The sequence below is a fragment of the Salmo salar genome, chromosome ssa05 (assembly GCF_905237065.1).
Source record: "Salmo salar chromosome ssa05, Ssal_v3.1, whole genome shotgun sequence".
Classification (NCBI taxonomy): domain Eukaryota; kingdom Metazoa; phylum Chordata; class Actinopteri; order Salmoniformes; family Salmonidae; genus Salmo; species Salmo salar.
The window spans coordinates 57,341,912-57,368,842 of record NC_059446.1 but is presented as its reverse complement, the minus strand read 5'-3'; the positions used below and the strand labels follow the sequence as shown (position 1 = coordinate 57,368,842).

At 41.8% G+C, this 26,931-nt stretch overlaps 1 protein-coding gene across 1 annotated transcript in view; it reads right to left on the bottom strand.

Annotated features, from left to right (window-relative positions):
- The window catches only part of LOC106605193 (thrombospondin type-1 domain-containing protein 7A), a 99,303-nt gene that overhangs the window by 49,735 nt on the left and 22,637 nt on the right, over positions 1-26,931 (bottom strand). The window contains exons 2-4 of the mRNA XM_045718411.1: positions 10,622-11,453; positions 5,520-5,774; positions 4,347-4,528 (exon numbers count right to left, since the gene is read on the bottom strand). Of these exons, the coding sequence (XP_045574367.1) occupies positions 4,347-4,528; positions 5,520-5,774; positions 10,622-11,453 (1,269 nt within the window). The remainder of the gene's footprint in view (positions 1-4,346; positions 4,529-5,519; positions 5,775-10,621; positions 11,454-26,931) is intronic.

Here is a 26,931-nt window from a genome sequence, read left to right as displayed (position 1 = left end):
GACATTCGAGTATTTTGTGGAGATAGCTGACAAAAAATACAATTACATCAATTTTAATCACACTTTGTAACCCAACAAAATGTGAAAAATGTCAAGGGGTGTAAATATATTTCTGAAGGCACTTTAGATGTCACTGCTGTGTGTACTGTGTATGATATGACACACAGAGTTTGTGTCCGTGTTTGTGTCTTGTGGTGCGTCGGTCACAACAGGAGAGATCTTCATCATACTTAAAGAGGCAATATGCGATTTTTACATAGGTTTTTGGACTTTGAAATGAGTGATATATACACATTGATCCTTGAAGAATATAACTTAGAAATGCCTCATGAACTGGTTTACCCCATGAGAACCCGAAAATATAAACTTGTTTTACTTCATTGTTTATAAACACTGTAATTGTAAAAAACACACTGTATAGCCTCAAAACATGGTAGAAACTAAAGCTACGGTAGTCAGTCCTTGCATCGAATTTGAAAGTGATTACATTTCTCCAGCCCCATCCCTCAGCTGTTTACCAAATCAGTGGTGGGGTGAACACTTTGTTGTTGTTTGAACTGCAGATTGCCCCCTTCAAGCTCAAGTTAGCACTTTCTCCTGTGCACTAAAAATATTGGCTGAATAAAATTATCACTCCACCAACAATTACCGTTCCAACGACAGGAACATCTGATATAATAGCTAATTACGCTTCTCGCGTAATGGAAATGCTTATTGTTTTTCTCACACCATCTCCACTGGTGGTGCTTAGCCTTAGAATCCTTGCTAATATAATTACCAGTGCAGCATTGACTTAAACTGGGCTTGACAGGTCAGAGTGTCAAAGCCGGAGTGTTCTCACTTTTCTAAGGCTCAAGAGTCACACCAGGACAGTTGACGATGCACAAACCAGGTTATGTTATGAAAGCAGCCCCACTTCCCTTGTTGCCTCTCCCTGTAGTATGCAGTGTTCAAGAGTTGCTATGGTAATTCTGTAATGGCTACACTAATTGTAGAGCACAAAGTGTGATTTTAATGGCGTTATTCAGATACTGTTGTTGTTAGGAAATGTCGGAATGGACACAAGGTATGGAACTGTGAATACTGTACATGACAATATGTGTTACTGAATTTGTTTGACACAAGACAATGACGTGTCTCTGATGCTGAAATAGTTTGTAACAATTTAGTCTTTGTTGTTGTGAAATATTTGGGACTCTTTTGTACAACCTTTACAGACTTGAGACATGCAACAATATCAGATGTGGAACTACATTTGTCATGTTATAGCAAAGTCTTCTTTGATGTTGATTATTACACATGAGACGGCTGGAAGGTTTATGAACATAACACCATCAGATATGCATCCGTTTTTTGATATTGGGACAGTTTTACATAGGAAAGACCTTGTTATAGGAACGTGTTAGGGACAGATCAAAATTTACTTGGGGGAGGGTGGTCCAAAACGGGGGAAGGTTGTGTGGTTTTTTATTGGGCAGTGGGTTTTTTCCCTGATTTACATTTGCTCTTCTGCTTGTATTTTCCCTAAAAATAATGACTTGACTTACTTTTGACATTATCCTAATAAAATGTTGAAACATTTGTGAAGGTTTGTTATGGTGTGGCTGTTATTTAGCTTTAGCTACTGCAGGCCTATGATGTAACGGCAATGCGCCCCGGCGCTCCAATCGGACTCTGACAGTTGAACTTGAGGCGAGGAAGACTTATTTCAGACCTACCAGAGTTACTTCTATAATCTAACAATATAATGCTTATCTTTATACAAAATATTTGGATTGAAAATGAACAAATTACCATCCTTCTGCACTCTATATCTGTATAACAGACGCAGTAGCCGTCTCACATAAAGAAATGCAGGTCGGTGTTGTAGCATGTCACAGGCATATCTCTCTCTATCGCTCTAGGGTTAGGTCTAAGCTTCTCTTCCTTTATATAGGCTATATGTATTTATTCAAATGTTAATATCGTACAGTGGACACCTAAGCCCATAGGCCTTATGCATGCAGTGCTCAAATGTCTGACAGCTGAACCGTGAGGTGGACAATTAATGTTTTAGCAAAGTAGCCTAAAAACCAATAAAAAAAAATAGGTTATAAAGTTCGCATATGATACACATCAAAACACAAGGAATAGTGTTTTTGTAATTTGTTATAGGCTGTTTAAGGACACGTAAATGTGGCTCATTGGGCCAATATCTCTTGTTTATTGATGGAGCTGGATGCATATGGATGCCTTGTAAAATGTCTTAAATGTCCAGTAAATTAAGATCTTCCCTTCCCTTGTTTCCTAAAGAAAACTCTGAGATGGCATATTCTTTTTATGAAGATTTTAGAATATTGCACAAAAAATCTGTCGCCAATTGGATGGAAGCCTAGCTAGTGTGCTAGTCCTGTGTCACTTTGATTATGCCTGCACCTCATGGTTCACCAGCAGCCCTAAACATCGAAAGAATACGCTACTAGCCAAACAAGCTGGTAAGAATTGGACTTAAACTGCCCCCTCATACTCATCTGGAGGTTGGGTATTTTTTCATCTTTATCTCTGTAATTTGTCTGTATCTCTGTAATACATCTCTATCTCTGTAATGTGTCTGTATCTCTGTAATACATCTCTATCTCTGTAATGTGTCTGTATCTCTGTAATACATCTCTATCTCTGTAATGTGTCTGTATCTCTGTAATACATCTCTATCTCTGTAATGTGTCTGTATCTCTGTAATGTGTCTGTATCTCTGTAATGCGTCTCTATCTCTGTAATGTGTCTGTATCTCTGTAATGTGCCTGTATCTCTGTAATACATCTCTATCTCTGTAATGTGTCTGTATCTCTGTAATACATCTCTATCTCTGTAATGTGTCTGTATCTCTGTAATACATCTCTATCTCTGTAATGTGTCTGTATCTCTGTAATACATCTCTATCTCTGTAATGTGTCTGTATCTCTGTAATACATCTCTATCTCTGTAATGTGTCTGTATCTCTGTAATACATCTCTATCTCTGTAATGTGTCTGTATCTCTGTAATACATCTCTATCTCTGTAATGTGTCTGTATCTCTGTAATACATCTCTATCTCTGTAATGTGTCTGTATCTCTGTAATACATCTCTATCTCTGTAATGTGTCTGTATCTCTGTAATACATCTCTATCTCTGTAATGTGTCTGTATCTCTGTAATACATCTCTATCTCTGTAATGTGTCTGTATCTCTGTAATACATCTCTATCTCTGCAATGTGTCTGTATCTCTGTAATACATCTCTATCTCTGCAATGTGTCTGTATCTCTGTAATACATCTCTATCTCTGTAATGTGTCTGTATCTCTGTAATACATCTCTATCTCTGTAATGTGTCTGTATCTCTGTAATACATCTCTATCTCTGTAATGTGTCTGTATCTCTGTAATACATCTCTATCTCTGTAATGTGTCTGTATCTCTGTAATACATCTCTATCTCTGTAATGTGTCTGTATCTCTGTAATACATCTCTATCTCTGTAATGTGTCTGTATCTCTGTAATACATCTCTATCTCTGTAATGTGTCTGTATCTCTGTAATACATCTCTATCTCTGCAATGTGTCTGTATCTCTGTAATTGTATTTGTAGAAAATAGGGACCACAGTGGAAATAAGTCCCAGACTTATTTAAAAAATCTGTGTGTATATATGTTTTTTTTTTGGTTTTTTACTGACAAATAAAATCAATCTATCAATTCAAACTGTGCAGCAACCAATTGATGAATGGAAAGACTCATCTGTTACAAAACACCAAAAAGTTGAATGTCATTCAGAGATTGTCAAGTCTTCTTTACTGGGTAGAACTACAAGGTAGGGAGGGAAGTATTTTCTGTTTGTGGAGATTGACATAGTCTATTTATTGCGGTGTTGAAAACACAAACCATGATATCGAAGTGCCAGAAGTCGGTATGCTTTGTTTACTGGTTGTGGCAGTGCACTGGCACAGAAAGCTGTCAGTGGAAAACTCTTTGCATATGTTTTATATAATTATAAATATGGCTCGTCCGGGGTGGTCGGCAAACCCCGAACCTTTTGGCCCATCGACTGTGAAACAAAAGTATGCAGAAGTCGATATCCATGTTTATAAACACAGGGTCGTAAACATGATTTTTAGCTCATTCTACGATAGGGGAGGGTGTTCCATTTATTTTAATGTACAAGGGGTGGGTCATATGAAAATATTTTTTACCTTGGGGAAGGGGGTGCATATTTTTTTACGACACCTTGAGTTGGACCAGCCCCCTCCCCCCCAGTACATTTTGGTCTGTCCCTTATATATAGGAAAGACTTTGTTATAAAAAAAAGTGCTATATATAGAAAAGCCTCATTACCATCTTTGTCTTTGAGGTTGTTGAGGTAGGTCAGTAGTTCGGCGTTGGCCTGGACACAGTACACCTCTCGATTCTGGAGCCCTCCCCCACACAGGCCGGTCTGGTTGCTACGCCGACGGTCCTGTTGGCTTAGCAATGAGTCCACTCTACAGTCGCTCCACTCTGTAGTCCTCCAGGTGTAACTGTGACAGTGACAGAGATGGGTGTGTGGGTGTTATGCTGTCAAAACACATTTAAAATCTGACGGAGGTTTCTTTAGCTAATCAAATCCCTGACCTGTCTGTGCTATAAAAACACATTTGTCAATTGTGTGTTGATCTGTTCTACCTGCATCTGAGGCTGCAGCTGCCAAACTTGAATTACACTAATCCTTATCGTTCCACTACAACTTCAATTGCTATCAGCTCCGTGTTTGGCTAATTGCTTCCAATCCATGTAACACACGAGTAATACAAAAAGATACATTTTAGTCCTAGAAATAATCAATTTTAAAGGCTATGTCACGACTGATAGTTTTATAGATGGTGTGGTTTTGAAGTATTTTGCAGAATCGGAACAGGAAAGCTCAAGTGTTATTGGAATGATTGTGTAAAGACGGGATACGATGTCAATGAGGCCAATCTGTGCGTGTGTGTGTTTGCGTGGCAGGTTACAGGAGAGACAATATTGTCAGAGACTCCATTTGAGTCTGTGTCTGGCAAAAGCTCAAACACACCAATCTTTCTCCATATGTTCTCTCCTCCACCACACACACACACAGGCCCATACAAACCAACTCCTACGGGCCACCCAGGAGAGCAAATTAGCTAGTTGAAGTAGCTAATGGGAAATCAACAGGAGGAATGTATCACCTCTGTCAGTGAGAATCCAGTAGACTTCGGAAAGTTAGTGCACTAAGTGGTTCCAATTTGTTGAAAACTTCCTGGAGGCCTGTCAGGTTCCTGAACTATGTACGGTAGTATCTTTCGACACACTGATACCACTGTGTAATACATTACATTTGGACATGACATTTTATTATTTTAAATTCCACTAATACAACATTGCCTTCACCCACGTTCAAGCTCTAGGCCTTCCATAAATGTTCTGTATATTTCTTATCATATATTTAGTGTAAAACTATAACTTCCACACATACAGCCACACATCCTCATGACACTAAGTGACACTCACGTGGCGCAGGGCAGTACTCCATCCCCCTGGGGGTCACATGGCTCTGTCTCCTCCAGCGGTGGGCAGTCCTCCCCCTCCCCCACGGAGAACTGGTGCACTCGTCTGGTCCTGGAGCGTTGGCCCCTGGAGGACTCAGGGTCTGGGTCTAGACAGGCCTTGGAGCAGGGGCCCCAGTCTGCCCACTCGCTCAGTTTACAGTCCTTAGCGAGGATGCAGGACTGGACCGTCAGAGGGAGGTCCCAGGGCAGACACAGACTGGAACACAGAGGTAAGGCGAGAGCAGAAGTGGCAAGGTCAGTAATCTGAGATCTGTCTGTGATCTGAATGCAATTTGCGACAGTGGATGTGAAAGCTGGTGCTGAGGGAGCCCTGTGTGTGTTGGTGGTCCTAGAACAAGGGGTCAGTGGGTTTCGAAGTCAGTTGAGGTCCATTTTGAGGTAGAATTTGGCGTATGTTGGTTGAATTTGTGGAATGTTGTTTTTTGTCCTGTCTATTGCAGTGTATCACTCATCAAGGAACATTGTCTTACGTCAGATAGATGGTTGTGTAGGATTGACACCACTACCTATCGGAAGACAATGGGAAGCCAGGGGTCATTCATCAATGAGCTGGATGTAAGTACATGATACTAATACTATCATGTACTATAATGTATTAATACTTGTACTATAGTAGAATCTACACTACCATTCAAAAGTTTGGGGTCACTTAGAAATGTCCTTGTTTTTGAAAGACGAGCACATTTTTTGTCCATTAAAATAACATCAAATTGATCAGAAACACAGTGTAGACATTGTTAATGTTATAAATGACTATTGTAGCTGGAAATCGCTGATTTTGAATGGAATATCAACATAGGTGTACAGAGGCCCATTATCAGCAACCATCACTCCTGTGTTCAAATGGCACATTGTGTTAGCTAATCCAAGTGTATCATTTTAAAAGGCTAATTGATCATTAGAAAACCCTTTTGAAATGATGTTAGCACAGCTGAAAACTGTTGCTCTGATTAAAGAAGCAATAGTCACCTCTGAGTCACCTCTTCAGTGTTGACGTTGAGACTGGTGTTTTGTGGGTACTATTTAATGAAGCTGCCAGTTGAGGACTTGTGAGGCATCTGTTTCTCAAACTAGACACTCTAATGTACTTGTCCTCTTGCTCAGTTGTGCACCGGGGCCTCCCACTCCTCTTTCTATTCTGGTAAGGGCCAGTTTGCGCTGTTCTGTGAAGGGAGTAGTAGACAACGTTGTACGAGATCTTCAGTTTCTTGGAAATTTCTCGCATGGAATAGCCTTCAATTCTCATAACAAGAATAGACTGACGAGTTTAAGAAGAAAGTTCTTTGTTTCTGGTCATTTTGAGCCTGTAATTGAACCCACAAATGCTGATGCTCCAGATACTCAACTAGTCTACAGAAGGCCAGTTTTATTACTTCTTTAATCAGAACAACAGTTTCAGCTGTGCTAACATAATTGCAAAAGGGTTTTCTAATGATCAATTAGCCTTTTAAAAAGCCTTCTAAAATGATACACTTGGATTAGCTAACACAACGTGCCATTGGAACAGCTACAATAGTCATTTACAACATTAACAATGTCTACACTGTATCTGATCAATTTGATGTTATTTTAATGGACAAAAAATGTGCTTTTCTTTCAAAAACAAGGACATTTCTATGTGACCCCAAACTTTTGAACAGTAATGTACATTATACTAAGCATATTGCAATAAGCTGTATTCAAGAGTCCTTAGGGAACTGACTGGCATTGAACCCTAGTACTCAACCCTTCATTCAGAATCATCACCCCTTAATAAACAATGCAGAAAAAAAGCTGGCAAGCCCCACATTTAGGTAGTGAATTGGTTGCTGGTTCAAATCCGTCTCAAAGGACCATGAGACGAGGGGTTTTGTACATGTAATACAATACAATACATAAAGTCTGAAGGGTTGTGCCTCAAAAGCATCAGAATAGTAACCACAACTGATCAATCACCAAAAGCAATCACTCTGTAATCATTCAACTTGCAATTAGAGCTAATGAATAAACGCTGCCTCTTTAAGCTCCTTCAAATGATTAGGAATTAAATCCGACTATTTTCTGTTCCTTGCACCGCAGTGTGCATCGTCTTTCCCCTGAGGCGCTGCAGCTGACGATCTTTTACTGCTAATTACAGCTCTGCTTCATTTAGAACCCTCTAATTTAGACTACGCCGATGCCACACTTCACCTCTAGCTTCTCACACTTCTGCTAGAAACGAGTGCAACTGGTTTGAAAAACGCTTGAAAAAGAGTCTGAGTTGTGTTTTTAACCCCTCTGTCTCCACAGATTAAGATACCTATGAATTGTTTGATGTGGTGGGCCTGCAGGTGTGACGTCACGACAAAGATTTGTTGTGCTGCCAACAAGGCACGCAGTTAGAGTTCGTTCTCAGTGAAAAACATTCAGGAATTAAAACAAAGGTTTTGTGACTCAGTGAGGATAATGGCTCGCTTCCTGACTCAGATGAAACTTCACACATGCTTAAAAAGCCTTAAAGCATCCATTGACCCTTTTCACGGCAAGTCGATCTCTTTCAGTATTTGAAGTTTTGGTTGTGTCAACTTTTTATTATATTCTGCATTGTTGTGGGGGTTTTGAAGTCTTGAAAGTAGTCATATTTTATTTTTTATCTCCTTCAGACAGATCGGGGACAGACAAACAATTTCACTTGAAATAAGGGCGTAATATTATTTCAAAAACACTCAAACTCTCATTTTAAAACCACTAAAGGTTATACAACTAACAACAAGAAATTCCATGAAATTCCACAAAAAAGAGTTTGGTTTCTGTAGAATATCCACATTGAACACAAACATGCTCATTACACGAGGCTTTGGCTAAGAAACATGTGGTACAATTGAAGCCAACAACACTGTGTGGGTCAGGGAATGTGAAACCCTGGGAGAAATCTTTTAACCATCTTTTTTAGCGCCTTGATGAAAACACAGTTTAGAAAACAGAGTGGAATGTTTGGAAGGCCAGTGAGGCCAGTAAAGAGAAACATAAGCATGGTAGCATATGGGAGACTTAAATTTGAACTAAGAGATGTAAAGGGATACTTTCTAGAAGTGCTTCTGGTGGTAAACGGAAACCTCAGAGGCCACCATGCAAGTTGGAACCTACAGTAAATAGCCTACACATGCATGCTGATTTCATATGATTACATGTAAAGCCTGCCACTATTCTACAACCAGACTAAAACAAAGTCTAATGAGTCAAGAGAAAGCTGTGGCCCAACGAAGACAGATGTACATCAAACAAAATGGGAAATGAAGTCAGCAAGATGTTCAGAGGACGACTGCCTAGATTCGTTGGATATTGCTTCAGAGAGAACCCAGTAAACCGGGAACATTCCCAGAACATTAGCTAAGATTCTCATTAAGTTCTAGTTGGGTTTTATATAACATTAGGATGATGACATCTCAAAAACATACTTAGAATGTTTTTGATAACAAAATGTCTATTTTATTCAGAAAATGTTTTAAAGGAAATATTCTTGGAATGTTTTCTTAACATTCACGAAAATGTTGTGCACAACATCTGTAACAACCACCACAGAACATTCCCCCAAATGTTCTCATTAGGTTTCCAGGTAATGTAATAACACAATGTACCAGTAATGTTTTTAGAACATACTGCCACAACGTTCTGGGAACGTTCTTGCAACATCAGGCAAATGTTTTATACAAACATTGTATAATCATCATCGCAACTGGACAGTTTTTGTGTTATGAGAACATTGCCGCAACCAAACGAATGTTCTGGGAACTTTCACAGAAACAATTTGGGTTTGCTGGGAAGTTTGTCCCACTTTTCTGAAGTGCCAAAAACAACGATGAATATTTCAGAACCAGAAATAAACAAGTCAAAGATTAGTATTTACCTTCCTAAGGGCATAAGATTTGTTTTCACGGTTCTTTTGAAATATTTGATCCCAGCCACTGCTGAGAAGTTGGCACCAACAGCGCATTAATTAATAGATTTAGTACATAATTGATCACATCTGTGGCATGTAACACATACATAATGTGGATATAAGGCTATATAACGGAGACTGTAGCTCTCCTTGCTAGAGATGAAAGACCTCATGGATTCTAAGATGAGAGATACCGTGCTGACATTTGAAGTTATTGTCACTCAGCATAAAACAAAGACATCATTCAATGCAAAAGAAAGAGCTTCAAGGCAAGACAGGGTTAGGGACTTGCCTCAAGCCAAGACAGGGCCCAAGGAAATGTCAGTTTACTTGAAGGGTACGCATGCAGTCTTGTCTACTGTATATTGTATATAAGATATAGCATTTGAAGAACCTGAATCATTGATAACCTGAACCATACTCCTAATGTGAAAGATTATCATAAAAAGTATTTGGTCAAAAGCAAAATAACTGTACTTTTAAAAAAAGTTGAACTGAAATTACTGTTAGTAATCAAGCTTTTTGATTTGAAATGCTTTTATCTTTCCTCACCTGCACATGTAACATTACCAACACAATGATGTACATTGTGAAACTCATCCTGCTCTTTTACAGTCAAAGATCACAGAAGACTTTTCAAAGTGCTTTACAAAGTACTGGCTAAGATTCAATCCCTGTCACGGAATGAGCACCAGTGAATATAGAGTTGTCATCTCCACCGTTGAAAGTAGACACCAGAAAGTGGGAGTGCTCCATTGCTTTGACAGCAAAGCAGAGACAAATAACCATTACCCTACCTGTCATCCACTGTATATCAGTACAGTACATCACATCACAACATAATACTGTGCTTACAGTTCTGAAGAAGATAAAAAACAACCCCTTACGAAGGCCTGTTTAGACATGTGGCAGGTTTGTGCCTATTTTAAAATTGAGTTTTATTTAAGGACAAGCCAAGAGATAACTCACTATGATGAATTACAGTTCTGAAAGGACAAAAACGCATGGTTTCCAATGACCAATGAAATATCATGGTTTGCCCATTTAGACTAAAAGTACCATTTTAAAGGACAACCAGCACACAGACACAGACAAAGGCACCAGTATTACCCCAGACCCTGAAATACTGACGCTGAGCCACTTACCTGAGTCCCACCGTGCTCCCGTTCCTGTGTGCACAGGACACCGTGCGACTCTGGTATCCCACCTGGATGTCCCAGAAGGGGCTCTCCTGCCTGTTGAGCCGGTTCCTGGTCCGTTTCTTCTGGATCAACTCCCTAGTATCAGGGTCTTTGACCCCAGGCCTCTCCCTGGCCCCCCCTTTACCCTTTCTATGCTTGGCCTGCCGCACCGGCCGGGAAATGGGGAGAGAACAGGGCATCCAGGGCCCCACCCTGAGGCTGTACACACCCTCAGGCCCCTTACAAGGCCCTGGCTTACAGGTCTGGAACTCGGTTAGGTTTGGGCAGGCTGAACCCCCGAAGAGTGGAGGCACCAGGACACTGCGCACCCGGTTCTTTAGGCCGGTTCCACAGGTTTTTGAGCAGGATGTCCAGGGAGTGAATTCAGACACTACACAGTCCTGAGGGCAGGGGATGAGGCAGGCCTGTTCTAGTCGAGGCTTGGGCTCAAAGTACTCACAGATGGTGTCGTCTCCGAGAGACTCGTCTGACTTTAGTATGCAGCCCACCTCCCGGGTCTGAATGCCCTCCTCACCCCCATTGCATACGTATGGCCGCATGCCCCCAAAGGTTCTTGCTGACACGGACACACACTGGTTCCAGGCACCCAGTTTCCAGTCGTAAAGGTCCTTGTGCCAGTCGCACACACGGAAGCAGTTCTGCTGGTTGGAAGGCCGCTGGGACTGGTCACAGTTGGTGTGGAGGGTGGTCCAGCCGTCCACGTGGGCACACCACACAGCCCGACTCTGGCTGCCACCTGGGCCACAGTCACTGCCCATACATCTCCCCCATGGCCCTTGGGAACACAACACAGACAGTGTTAAAATAACTATGAAATAGGCAAGAACTAGGCTTTTTATTTTATTTTTTACATCAAATGGTAAAGTGGATACAGTGTACACTATACAGTATATCAATTGATGGCAAATTGATTATTTTAGGGGCGGTAGTTTATTGATCATTTGGAAAAAGCAAACCATACAAATATCAACCAGGACGTAGAATTAACCCACACCAGCAGGCGCAGTGGACGGATCGATGGAGACCAATAATGTCATAGAGAACCCAGACCGCGCCTTCATACCCGCCGACGGAGACATACGGCATATTTACAATTCATGCACTGAAAGATTAGTACATCAGCTATTCTACTATAGCTCCCCTTTCAGCTCCACGTTTTACTCTGAATGAAGTCTCCATTGCAGCCGTAAACACAATAACTTTCTCTGACTTTTATCCCCACAGCAAACCTCATCACAGTAAAGAATCTGCGGCTTAGTAGCAGTGTTGTTCATTGAGTCATTCAGCTCAACCTAATCCGTTACCATGTTGTGCTCTGCTGCTGTTATCCACATGCTAGTGACAGCACAGGACAACCGAGAAAGAAGAGGAGACTAATGTGCAGCTTCACCTCAGACCAACCCCTTCCATCTACAGCCAATTGATTGTGTTACATGATCGCCTCTGGCTGAGTGGTATCCGGGTGAGGGGGCCTTGTGTTTACCCATGTTGCACCCCTGAACCAATTGCCCCCCTGTGGAGGACGAAGAACTCTAGTCTGGCTGAAACAGGCTGAAACATTTCCTGCAATTATCAGACCCAAATGCCTCAGATGACAGCCTATTAGTGGACTCATCTCCTCGCTCAGCTGCTGATCTCGCTGGCAGGAACTGGCTTCAATCAGTGTGTCATCATGTCGACAGAAGCCTCAAAGCACATCACACATGGCAGTTTTATTTCCCCCTATATCAACACAAGATCAATGCCCTGCTGTCAGACTACGCATGCATCATATATACCGTGGCAAGAAAAAGTATGTGAACCCTTTTGAATTACCTAGATTTCTGCATAAATTGGTCATCAAATTCGATCTGATCTTCATCTAAGTCACAACAATAGACGAGGATAGTGTGCTTAAACTAATAACACACAAATTATTGTATTTTTCTTGTGTATATTGAATACATCATTTAAACTTTCACAGTAGGTTGGGAAAAGTATGTGAACCCCTAGGCTAACGACTTCTCCAAAAGCTAATTGGAGTCAGGAGTCAGCTAACCTGGAGTCCAATCAATGAGACGAGATTGGAGATGTTGGTTAGAGCTGCCTTGCCCTATAAAAAACACTCACAAAATTGTTGTTTGCTATTCACAAGAAGCATTGCTTGATGTGAACCATGCCTCGAACAAAAGAGAGCTCAGAAGACCGAATTGTTAACTTGCATAAAGCTGGAAAGGGTTACAAAAGTATCTCTAAAAGCCTTGATGTTCATCAGTCTACGGTAAGACACATTTTGCAGGAGAATGTAAGGCTATCTGTCCACCAATTGAACCTCAACAGAAGTTGAGTGATGCAACAGGACAACGACCCAAAACAGAAGTAAATCAACAACAAAATGGCTTCAACAGATAAAAATACGCCTTCTGGAGTGGCCCAGTCAGAGTCCTGACCTCAACCCAATTGAGATGCTGTTGCATGACCTCAAGAGAGCAATTCACACCAGACATCCCAAGAATATTGCTGTAATGAAACAGTTTTGTGAAGAGGAATGGTCCAAAATTCCTCCTGACCATTGTGCAGGTCTGATCCGCAACTACAGAAAACATTAGGTTGAGGTTATTGCTGTCAAAGGAGGGTCAACTAGTTATTAAATCCAAGGGTTCACATACTTTTCCCACCCTGTACTGCCAATGTTTACACCGTGTGTCAATAAAGACATGAAAACCCATAATTCTTTGTGTGTTATTAGTTTAAGCAGACTGTGTTTGTCTATTGTTGTGACCTAGATGAAGATCAGATCAAATTTTATGACCAATTTATGTAGAAATCCAGGTATTTCCAAAGGGTTCACATACTTTTTCTTGCCACTGTAGTTGTGATTCAGGGGATGTCTGGGCATCCTTTAGCTACCGATCAGATTTGGGTTCATTTAATAGCCTTTTGAAATGGGGTGTCTGGGGTATTGGGCACAAAAGAGGCAGGGGGTAAACTATCTGGAGCATTCCCAAGGCTTATCCCTATATGCTGTTTGCCTGAGTAAATGAAACCCTAGCAAAATGATTTCACCAATAGCAAAAGGAGCTTACTTTGAAGTTTTGTTCGACACATGGTGTGAGCGGTGGGATCTTAGCAGTGATTAGGTTGTTGGCACTCAAGACAGTATGGCATGAAACACATTCATTTTGGAGCTGTAGCTACGTGCCATGGAAGCCAAACTGACCATCCTCTCATTAAATGCTGTTAAAAATGTGAAACAGCTCTTTAATCCTCAATCATTGTAGGACAATATCATCCATGTTGGTCTGAGTTATGGCGTTGTGCTTGATGAAACAATGAAGTACAGAACTAACATTTAGTATATCAACAGTTAACATCAACAGTCTGAATAGTATACCATAAATTATAAACTGGGTGGTTTGAGCCCTGAATGCTGATTGGCTGAAAGCTGTGGTATATCAAACCTTATACCACGGGTATGACAAAACATTTATTTTTACTGCTCTAATTACGTTAGTAACCAGTTTATAATAGCAATAAGACACCTCGGGTTTGTGGTATATTGCCAATGTACCACGGCTAAGGGCTGTATCTAGGCACTCCACGTGGTGTTGTGCTTAAGAACAGCCCTTAGCCTTGGTACACTGGCCATATACAATACCCCCTCGGGCCTTATTGCTTGAATATATAACTCAGGGGGAGATTTGAACATTTTCACACAATGTCCAAGAGCCTTAACAGATCTCCCGTAGGCTCAAGTGCATATACTTCCCTCTCTAAGCAGCAGATTAGGCTGGAGTAAAAAGTGTTATATCCCAACTGTTGGAAAGTCAGTTGGATCTCTCTGTCCCAATGTGTTCATTAACGAACAGACATGTTTTGGTTCCCACAGGGTCATCCTCACTAAGGATGGTGTCACACAGAGCTGTACACTTGGTTGTGTTTGCTTGTTATTGATCCATCTAAGACAGGAACTACTTACAGCCAAGGTCAGAGATCATTTTGAGTTGTCCTTGCTGTCTGACAGATGTTAAAGTGGTGGTCCTATTGCCAAGAAATCCCTGTCGTTACTTCTGGTTTAGGCGTATCATAGAGCACTCAAAATGTCTGTCATTCTACAGAATGTCAGGACCAGGGTGGACAGGTGTTATTATGAGCAGATTAGGTTTGCTTTATGAAAACCGCTTAAAATAAAGAGCAATCACATCTCAGATGGCCAAAGCTACAAAAAGAACTGTAAAATGAAAGCGAGCAAAAGACTTTGTATCCCCTAACTACCATACCCAACTCCTAATAAAGTTCAGTTGCAGCACAGAGTGAAACGGAATACAGAAGGCCCTCTTAAATACAATTGCACATAACCCTTGGCAGAGATGAACGTCGACACATTGAACATGCCATGTCGAGTTCCTGTTAAACCCAGTAGAGGAATTAGTTAGCTAAAAGGTCAAAAAGCTTGCAAACAATCTGATGAGCATTACACAAGGTCAAACTGTGTATCCCTTCAGAGAGACCACATAGTCCTAAGGGGTAGTACAGAAGTCTGTATTTGAAGAGAATGCATCATAAGTTCTTAAATTACTAAGTATGGCCAGACACTTCATTTCACTTCCAAATGTTGTATTTTTATTTAACTAGGCAAGTCAGTTAAGAACAAATTCTTATTTTCAATGACGGCCTAGGAACAGTGGGTTAACTGCCTTGTTCAGGGGCAGAACAACAGATTTTTACCTTGTCAGCTCGGGGATTCAATCTTACAACCTTACAGTTACAAGTCCAACACACTAACCACTTGGCTACCTGCCGCCCCAAATGAAAGAACAAATGAACATTGCCCTTTTTTTAAATAAACAACACCAAATTGTAAATCATGGGTTATAATAAAAAAGAGAAAAATATGTCTGAATAGAAGGAAGAGACCAGAGGCTACCACTTAATGTCTGCTGAAAAACTTTGAGCTGCTTAACATTCATGGATAATTACCAACCCTATGTTCAGTGTGATCTGTGCCCTTGGCCGTGTTTCGCTAAGCTACAATCCATTGACTAAAGCTCTTCCTCTCACAATTGACCTGAATGTCATTAGCTGAAATACCACAATGACACTTCCATCGTTTAAAGGGCTTTTTGATGATTCTGATTCATCTTGCACAACATACATCACTGCACATAACTCTAAGGCAGACTTTCGATTTATCCCATACAATGTTAAACAGTTTCTTCCATTTAATTATATATTTCACAAATAGGAAACATCGTGCAGGCTCTGTGTCATTATTGATGCCATGCCACCTTTAGTGTCATGGTTACCATCTGCAAGTCATCTCATTGGATTCAGCTAATTAAATCACTAACTTCGGTGATCAATAACAAATCGAAGGTGGAATACTGCACTGCAGCTTGTAGGAGACAGACTCATTTGTCACTCCTGCAGTGACAAGATATTTTTTGGCATTCTGCACAAACCACCCATTCGTGTGTGTGTGTGTCAAAATCCAACTGTCAACGCATTCAACAGCAGACAAATTTCAAAAGGTCAAACGCAATGGTCCATGCACCACTTGGAAATCTGTCCAAGCTGTCAATAACAGTAAGAACGCAATCAATAAAACCTCACAATTTCCTTGACGCTCAAAATCCACCATCAATTCAGCAACCTGCCGGAGGCATAAAGGTTGCCCTATGCATGCTAACCAACGTCCTATGATTTCACTAGCTGCCACTAAAGCACCAAACGCCATAAAAACAACATGTTCTACAGAAACACCTCTTTCTCTACACTCTAACTAACACATGGATCTCTTATGTGTGTTGTGGGAGTTTATCTTGTTTCCCAAATGTTATTTTGCCCCAGTTTGAGGCAGGATGTTGTGGGAGGGGCAGTCAGTGACCTTTAAATAATGGGATAGGGATGGGAGTGTCCCGCCTGCTTTGCAGTGATATTTAACATGCCCATCATGCAGCTCTGACAGGCGTGCTTTATGAGAACACAGGAAAGGTAAACCAGATAGCCAACAGTAAATCCTACCACAATTAGTCACAATTCACTGAGTCATATTTCAATGAAAGGGAGAGAGCTGTTTGCAGATAGCACGCGTATGATATCTATTGTAATGTGGTCTGACACAGTAATTGGACCAAATCAGCAATCTACCATTCATAACATTGATATGTTGACATTTGAAGTTCAGAGGTTGGACATTTTGATTGATTACTTCCACGAATTCTAACTGATTCTGTCTCTTCATCTGGGAACAGTCTGCAGTGTTTTTCTTAAACAATAATTACAGAAAGGATAAATGGCAGGAGGACATAATGAACACATTTCATAGCGGAATAGACTTCCATTATGCAAAGTAATAGAATGGAATGGGTTTTGATTTTGATGTATATTTTTGACTTTCATCAACACAAGCGCTTATTGAACTGGGATACAAATAATCGCACGTGCTGCAATGTAGCCTATATGCTGATCACTTTACGAGATTAAACAAGTTGTAAAAAAAAAAGAAGGTATGTACTAACATCATCTTTATTTATACCGAAACACAAAATGTAAACCACTAAAATATGAAATATAATCCAGGAAAGGATGAAATAGAGGGCATCGCCGCAGGTTTTAGTTAGATATCCTATTTCATTTAAAACATTTGAATGCCACTGCAATACAAAAACAAAGCCCCTGAAATTATGCCAGCAAAACTGCATTTCAAGCAAAAAAGTCCACCATATTGAAAAAAGAGTAAGAATAAGACAAACCACAGGGAGAGAATGTGCCCCTTGGTGCTTGGCACTGCAGTTAAATATTAATATGATGCCAGTTAGGAGCATATTGTTGACTCCAATCTAAAGAGGCATTTCCATGGAAGACTTCCTTGGTGTGGTAGTGGATGAGGGGTGGGAGGTGGGGTTTCATTGCCTGTAATCTGCCCTTTAAAGAATCCAGCCATTAGTCTGCGAGGAAGAGCTGCACTGGCTGGCTTTACATGAAGTGAGCTGGGTTGTGAAAACAGTTGCATGTGTTGCTAGGAAGCCTGCACGGATACCAAGAAAAGGGGCATTGTTTGCATTTCTCCTTCAGTAGGGAAAATCATAGTGTCTCTGTTATTGCTATAAAACCTGGGGGCATATACAGTCTATACAGCCATATACAGAATATCATATGTCTAATGTTATGCTAATGCTTTATGTGACTTAACTCTTTGCTACTGTGTCTGCCATTGTTGTGTTAGTTAATTTTGTATCAATTTTGGGGTTAAAAGTGCTCTTGGCATGAATGTGTGCGCCAGTACATCTTTGTTCACGTGAGTATGTTTCTGTTGTACGTGTGCACGTGTGTCCATGTGTGCGGACGTGTGGGGGCATGCACAAGCGGGCGTGTCTGCATGTGCCGTGTTCCCATGTGATTGCCTGCACGTGTGTGTGACTGTTGCTCCAGGGCCAGAGATTTGATAATGTACCTGCCACTTTATTGAGATAAATTCTCCAATCACATGGTGAGATCTCCCACCCTCTGGAGCGTCTCTGCCAAAGATTAGATTACTGCTGCCTACCATGCATCATTCTCTACATCTCAATTCAATAGTAAAGTAACACAACACTGGGAAACTTCATAGAATAAGGATTTGCAACTGGCACTGAGGAGGTGTCCGCCAAAACGAACACACATGTTCTAAAAGGCAGCCAAATGCAGCATAATTAAGAGCAACATGAAGGTTTAACCTTTTCATTTTAGAGCTGACAGTCCACAGCAGGTCATGGATGAAAGTAGAAATAGGAAGTGAAATGATAATTATTGTTTTGTGGGCCCGGAAACTCAAATCAAATCAAATCAAATTGTATTAGTCACGTGCGCCAAATACAACAGGTGTAGACCTTACAGTGAAATGCTTACTTACGAGCCCCTAACCGACAGTGCAGTTTAAAAAAAATACGGATAAGAATAAGAGATAAAAGTAACAAGTAATTAAAGCGGAGCAGAGTCAGTGTGTGGGGGCACTGGTTAGTTGATGTACATGTAGGTAGAGTTAATTAAAGTGACTATGCATAGATGACAACAGAGAGTGGCGGTGGTGTGGAGAGGGGAGGGGGGGGGGGCAATGTGAATAGTCTGGGTAGCCATTTGACTAGATGTTCAGGAGTCTTATGGCTTGGGGGTAGAAGCTGTTTAGAAGCCTCTTGGACCTAGACTTGGCGCTCCGCCACCGCTTGCCATGTGGTAGCAGAGAGAACAGTCTATGACTAGGGTGGCTGGAGTCTTTGACAATTTTCAGGGCCTTCCTCTAACACCGCCTTGTATAGAAGTCCTGGATGGCTGGAAGCTTGGCCCCAGTGATGTACTGGGCCGTTCGCACTACCCTCTGTAGTGCCTTGCGCTTGGAGGCCGAGCAGTTGCCATTCCAGGCAGTGATGCAACCAGTCAGGATGCTCTCGATGGTGCAGCTGTAGAACCTTTTGAGGATCTGAGGACCCATGCCAAATGTTTTCAGTCTCCTGAGGGGGAATAGGTTTTGTTGTGCCCGCTTCACGACTGTCATGGTGTGCTTGGACCATGTTAGTTTGTTGGCGATGTGGACACCAAAGAACTTGAAGCTCTCACTTTTTCCTGTAGTCCACAATCATCTCCTTTGTCTTGATCATGTTGAGGGAGAAGTTGTTGTCCTGGCACCACACGGCCAGGTCTCTGACCTCCTCGTCTTGTTGTTGTCGGTGATCATCACTGTTGTGTCATCTGCAAATGTAATGATGGTGTTGGAGTCGTGCCTGGCCTTGCAGTTGTGAGTGAACAGGGAGTACAGGGAGGGGCTGAGCACGCACCCCTGAGGGGCCCCTGTGTTGAGGATCTGCGTGGCAGATGTGTTGTTACCTACCCTACCACCTGGGGACGAACCGTCAGGAAGTCCAGGATCCAGTTGCAGAGGGAGGTGTTTAGTCCCAGGGTCCTTAGCTTATTGATGAGCTTTGAGGGCACTATGGTGTTGAACGCTGAGCTGTAGTCAATGAATAGCATTCTCACATAGGTGTTCCTTCTGTCCAGGTAGGAAAGGGCAGTGTGGAGTACAATAGAGAATGCATCATCTGTGGATCTGTTGGGGCGGTAAATCGGAGTGGGTCTAGGATTTCTGGGATGACTAAACTGTGACTAAGCGCATGCTTTGTCTGCTACAACAAAGCGTACGTTTAGAGAACAATACAATTAAGTCACCGCTTAGAAATTACATTAATCCCATAATCTTATAACGTTCCCTTTACAGAGCTCCGAAGACAAAATACTAGTAATTCTCAATAACACTTAGAGGTTATTCTCTATGATCCCAGCAAAGGTTTATAGTTCATATCAACTAAGTTGCATTTGTTGATCAAATGACAGGTAACTTCAAAGGGGACGACACATCTGTAAAGGCGGTGGGAACGTCTACAGTACTATACTTCAGACTAAACATCGCTCTTCAAAGTTCGTTTTGGCAGTCAAAGGCTAATCATAGATTAGACAAAGCTTAGAGTTGCTAACATCGATCCTGATCCGACAGAGGCGTTGACATGTTAATGTAAACAAACAAGATCTTTTTTTCGATCAGGACACGAGGAAAGACAAGGACAGGAATAGGCTGAGCGGTCCTCAATTCACAACAATGTCGCGTGGGTCCACAAAATCATCATGTGACCTGTTATGATTGAGAAGGATCTAAGATTGATGTTAATAGATGGAACATGTTTCTTATCAATTACTGGCTATACAATACAACAGAAATGGCGAGAAATTGTTGTGTTGGGCTGATAATTAGTGCAACATGGGAAAATAACACTTCTAGGACACTAGTGGCTAAACTTGGAACACAAGATGTGGACTCTCTTTCCTGGGCCTATGGGGATCCCTCTTGGATTGTGATCCAGCAGCACTAGTCTTTTGGACTGAGTAGGAGTGTGGGAGGTGTTGGTAGAGAGTGGATACCCCAGCCAAGCCTAGCACAGTACACACACTCAAACACACATACACATTCACACACACACAGTGGGCCAAAACAGATAGACAGCCTTCTGTCAACTCTTTTCATGTTTGCTTTCATTTCATATCAGTTGTGAGATGTACGATGTAAACAGCAATAAAAACACACCTTCGGGGTGAAAATTATTTCGTATCATGTCTCCTAATCAAAAATGAACGACTATTGAGTGCACGTACATGCAATAGTACTCTTAAAAGCCCTCAAACCATTAGAATGTGCTCGTGTGAATACCAAATCTGAATGTCAGATTATGTAGTACTGTACATACTGTATTTACATGGCATGTAAGCCCTGAGATCAAGAATAGAAACATGGCACACTATAATTCACCATCATTTTATTGAACCATCTAAGGCCAGATGACCTAGATCTTGTCACTCACAATACAGAGACAACATGCCAGATGACAGATGCAAAGGCCTATGAATGCAGGAAGTGTGTGCCAAAGAGAGTGGTTTACCCTCACACCTGTTATTTCTCCGGGCAAACTAATTCTACCTTTTCATTTCTTGATTCTAAAACCAACAGCAAGGGTCAGGTAGAGGTAGCTACAGTAGTGGTCCCTTGGGTGATCCAGTTGTAATGATTTTTGGGGGAGCGGTTTCAGAGCGCATGACGGTGAGGTTGGGGGAACGGTTTCAGAGAGCATGACGGTGGGGTTGGGGGAACGGTTTCAGAGAGCATAACGGTGAGGTTGGGGGAACGGTTTCAGAGTGCATGACAGTGAGGTTGGGGGAACGGTTTCAGAGAGCATGATGGTGAGGTTGGGGCAACGGTTTCAGCGAGCATGACGGTGAGGTTGGGGGAACGGTTTCAGAGAGCATGACGGTGAGGTTGGGGGAACGGTTTCAGAGAGCATGACGGTGAGGTTGGGGGAACGGTTTCAGAGAGCATGACGGTGAGGTTGGGGGAACGGTTTCAGAGAGCATGACGGTGGGGTTGGGGGAACGGTTTCAGAGAGCATGACGGTGGGGTTGGGGGAACGGTTTCAGAGAGCATGACGGTGAGGTTGGGGGAACGGTTTCAGAGAGCATGACGGTGAAGTTGGGGGAACGGTTTCAGAGAGCATGACGGTGAGGTTGGGGGAACGGTTTCAGAGCGCATGACGGTGAGGTTGGGGGAACGGTTTCAGAGAGCATGACGGTGAGGTTGGGGAAATGGTTTCAGAGAGCATGACGGTGAGGTTGGGGGAACGGTTTCAGAGCGCATGACGGTGAGGTTGGGGGAACGGCTTCAGAGAGCATGATGGTGAAGTTGAAGGAACGGTTTGAGTGCATGATGGTGAAGTTGAAGGAACGGTTTGAGTGCATGATGGTGAAGTTGAAGGAACGGTTTGAGTGCATGACGGTGAGGTTGGGGGAACGGTTTCAGAGAGCATGACAGTGAGGTTGAGGGAGGTTTGCTGCAGTCTCTCAGCAAAGTGTTGAGACGTTTACTGAGATCTCACCTCTCAAATTGACAGCGACACTGACTGCAAGTCCACTGTGAGGTCTAGTTAGGATGTTGGGAAATAATTGTATATTATGTTTACAAGAGAAGCAGATAGTGAAAGGGCAAAGCAGTGATGATAGGTTTATCGTCCTCTGACTTCTTCGCAATTAAAATGGTTAGTGAGCTTTCACTAAGCATCTGTACCACTGATTCATTACAGTAGATAGAGCTTGTTAGCTATTCTCACCCATCCAGACATTGCTCTGATGCTAAGAATAACATTAATGATTGACAGGTCCCGTTCCCGGAGGACCCGAGGTTCTCTCTCCCTCTAATTTGAGCCGTTTCATTGACACGTAGAGAAAGAGAGCATGTCAACATCAGAGAGGCTCATAAATTCTCACAAGCATTCATTCAGCTTCAAATATCCCACCCTGGAACACGAGAAAGAACTTGTGTGCTTGTGCAAGAGCTCAACCACTTAAAAAGGCTTAAAACAAAGACTGAGAACTGTCCGACAGTATTATATTTATTTAAAAACTGCATCATTTGATTTGAATTAATACTCCGAAAGGTTATGATAAAACCAGAATATCTTCTTCACGTGTTGCATGAGCATACTGTGTGTGTACGTGTTGCTTTAGATAATGTTTTTTTGCATGAAGTGATATTTCCTGCATAGATGCGGAGGAAAGGACAAATACAGCAAGAGTAGGATGCGGTAATCATCTCAATGTCAACTCTGTAACTAAGAACAAATGCTTTGAATTATTAATCAGGGACTCTGCAGCAAGCTATGCCAGTGAACATGAATGCTGTTCAGGCTATGGCATCTTTGATGATAAAATGGAGAGAAAAGAAGTATCGGGTGTACTGCATTGACATTCTATCATACTCTCCAAAGAACTGCTGGAAAACTGTCAAATTGTTTAAAAGAGATAAAGGTATTTTTCAAGAGAGTGAACTTGATCCAGCAGCATATTGCCTAATGATCCTGCCATGAGTAGAAGACAAAAGAGAACATCATTCTCTACAAGAAATATCAACTTCCTCAGAAAGAACTGTACTCTGTTCTCACGAAACCAATGTATTTATCACGTAAAGTTTCTGCTTCAGCTCTTGGTTTAATTAGACACCAGAGGTAAGCTCACTGAATGCAATTTCATAGCCTTTTCCATCCCCATGTCGCTATTACAGGAACACGAGCCCAGTTGGTATCCGCGCTACACCGGAGTGACGAGTGGCGTTGCGCCTAATGAAATCATGAGGCAGGGAAAAAAGTGTTAACCTGGAGCCACAGAAATAGCCCCCGTGTCAAGTGGAGGGGAGAGAACTGTGATCCCAATCTCAAGCATTTCCATCCACAGTGCTAATGCTCCAATCCCCTTCGTTTCTCCCCTCCATGTTCCCCTGACAGCTCCTCCCTCTGTTAATTGGCCAGATGGGGAGATTATGGTACCTCTGGGACACGGTTGCTAGGATATTAATGGTGGTCACGGAACCGACACGGATCTCGTCATTTCTCGCTTCTCTTTGGTGTAAAGGTCTCAAATTAGATGTTCTCGAAGGCGTTGGTTTTCAAACATTGCACAGCATTTGATGATTTTGTCCATATGGTTATTTACCAGTATAGCCATACTGTATGTCCCATATCAAATCAAATCAAATGTTATTGGTTGTGTAGACATATTGTGCAGATGTTATCGCAGGTGCAGCGAAAGGCCTATGTTCCTAGCTCCAACAGTGCAGTAATACCTAGAAATACAAAACAATACACGCTACTACAAAATATAAAAAGAGAGGAATTAAGAAATATAGAAATATTAGAACGAGCACTGTCAGAGTCCGGATAAGAAATATACATTGAGCTCCAAAAGCATTGGGACAGTGACAGTGTTTTTTTGGTTTTGGCTCTGTACTCCAGCACTTTGGATTTGAAATGATACAATAATTATGAGGTTAGAGTGCAGACTGTCAGCTTTAATTTGAGGGTATCTTCATCCATATCGGTTGAACCATTTAGAAATTACAGCACTTTTTGTAGATAGTGTAGTCCCCTCATTTTAGGGGACCAAAAGTATTAGGACAAATTCACTTATACTGTATGTGTATTAAAGTAGTTCAAAAGTGAAGTATTTGGTCCCATATTCCTAGCACACAATGATTACATCAAGCTTGTGACTCTACAAACTTGTTGGATACATTTGCTGTTTGTTTTGGTTGTGTTTCAGATTATTTAGAAATGAATGGTAAATAATGTATTGTGTCATTTTGGAGTCACTTTTATTGTAAATAAGAATATACCATGCTTCTAAACACGTCTACATTAATGTAGATGCTACCATGCTTACGGATAATGCTGAATGAATTGAATGAATCGTGAATAACGATCAATGAGAAAGTTACAGACGCACAAATATCACCCCCCCCCCCACACACACAAAATGCTAACCTCCCTGTTATTGTAATGGTGAGAGGTTACCATGTCTTGGCGGATATGATATTTGTGTGTCTGTAACTTTCTCACTCATCATTATTCACGATTCATTCAGGACTGTCCGTAATCATGGTAGCATCCACATTGATGTATTTAGAAACATTCTATTCTTATTTACAATAAAAGTGACTCCAAAATGACACAATACATTATTTACCATTCATTTCTACTGGGCCCAAAATAATCTGAACTCATGCTCAATCCATGTCTCAATTGTCTCAAGGCTTAAACATCCTTCTTTAACCTGTCTCCTCCCCTTCATCTACACTGATTGAAGTGGATTTAACAAATTACATCATTAAGGGATCATAGCTTCCACCTGGATTCACCTGTTCAGTCTATGTCATGGAAAGAGCAGGTGTTCTTAATGTTTTGTACACTCAGTGTACATACGAAGTGTTTAAAACAGTATTTAAATATTATTAAAGTGACCAGTGTTCAATGACTATGTACATAAGGCAGCAGCCTCTAAGGCACAGGGTTCAGTATCGAGTGGTAGCTGGTTAGTAACAGTGACGTAGGTTCAAGGGCAGGATACTGGTCACAGGCCGGCTAATGGTGACTATTTAAAAGTCTGATGGCCTGGAGATAGAAGCTGTTTTTCAGTCTCTCGGGACCAGCTTAGATGCACCTTTACTTTCTTCGCTTTCTAGATGGCAGCAGTGTGAACAGATTGAATGATATTGATATCAATAGCATTCAATGTGTCAGTTTCGAAAGACACAAGCTTGACAAAAGCCACACATATTTTACATACACTGCATTGGTGGATGTATGCAGTACCATTTGGAGTTCATACACTCTGTTTGCCCCTGCCAGCTGTGCAGCTCTCTACCCTGTATTTTCAAAGAGCCAATGTAAGGAATCAATATCAATTATTGATACTAAACTGTACAAATCAAGGGCCCTCTGAAAGATTGGCCTGTGGCCAGTACATCTTGCACAATCATATCGCTTGAGAGAGGTCCTAAAAGAGATCCCCAAAGAATTCATTAGGGAAAACGTACCAAATGGGGGGGGGGGGGGTAAATAATTGAGAGGTCTGTTTGTACACCAGAACAGTAGCATAAATCAGCATACACCAACACATGAGCCAATCTACTAGAAGGATGTTTAGTGAACCATAGGAATGATGAAACTGTATGAGGGCTGTGCCTGCTTGCCAGTAAATCCACATGGCTAAACCTGTACAGTGTCCAGGACCTGGACCACAAACTTCCGAAATGAGAAATACATCTGAATTCATGTTGCTTTGAAAATGATTTGAGAACATCTTTTACAACGAACCTTTTGCTTTTGATTGAGATCCAGACTAGATCTAAAAGAAACACACGTTGGGGTTGTATTTATAGACCATGAGCATCTTCCATATTCCATGCATTCCTGATATTTATCCGAGCACTGAATCCTCTATGAAGCAACGGAAAGCTAGATGAGAGAGAAACTCATTAGCCACAAATAAACCACCCACAGTTCCTCACATCTGTTCCAGCTCCACACGTTAGAAAAACACCAGCTTCATCGAGTCACAGCATAAGATGCTCCATTCTCGGCTCGCTCTTTGGTGATGTCTTTGCGGGATTGCAGGTAGAGACTGCAGCTTTTGCTGGTGTTTCCTTGTGGAGCGGGAGGCCTGAAGTGAGGCACACGCACACACCTCGCAGGTGGCACACACTCTTCGCTGTGATCACACCAGGGGTCGGGTGCAATAAAGGCTGCCACCCTCAATCTGCAGGCGAGGAGATGAATGAGAAAACCTCTCTGTTTCTGCTCTTTGATTCCACCGCTGTGCTGAGCGAGGTTAACATGAGAGGAGAGGGGAGAGGGGGGGGGCTTCTGTCTTAGAACACACACACACACACACACACACACACACACACACACACACACACACACACACACACACACACGTGCCCAGATGAGGGGTTTATTTATGTGTGCCCTCCATAGTTGCTTCTTTTATTCATTGATCAACGGAGTCTGCTTTGCATCTGCAGCTTGATACGCCATCATCATCATACTTACATACATATCCCTCTTCCTCCATCCACTCACAGTATTTCTCAGCTCAGTGACAACCCACAAACTGCGTATTTAGATTCCATACGAGTTAAGACAACACAATCATACTAAACACACATCAACTAATAGCTTTCGTGTATCTGGGATAGAACACGAACCCCAAGGGCAATACAAACGCAGCCAGAAATGCCGGGACTCATCTCGTCAAACATAGGCACCTTTCCCTGTCACAACATCTGGAACTTTCCACAGTTGAAGGTTTAATCATGTTGCGGTGGCAGGGCATCAGGATGGGTGGAGAGAGAGTGGTAAATCCATTAA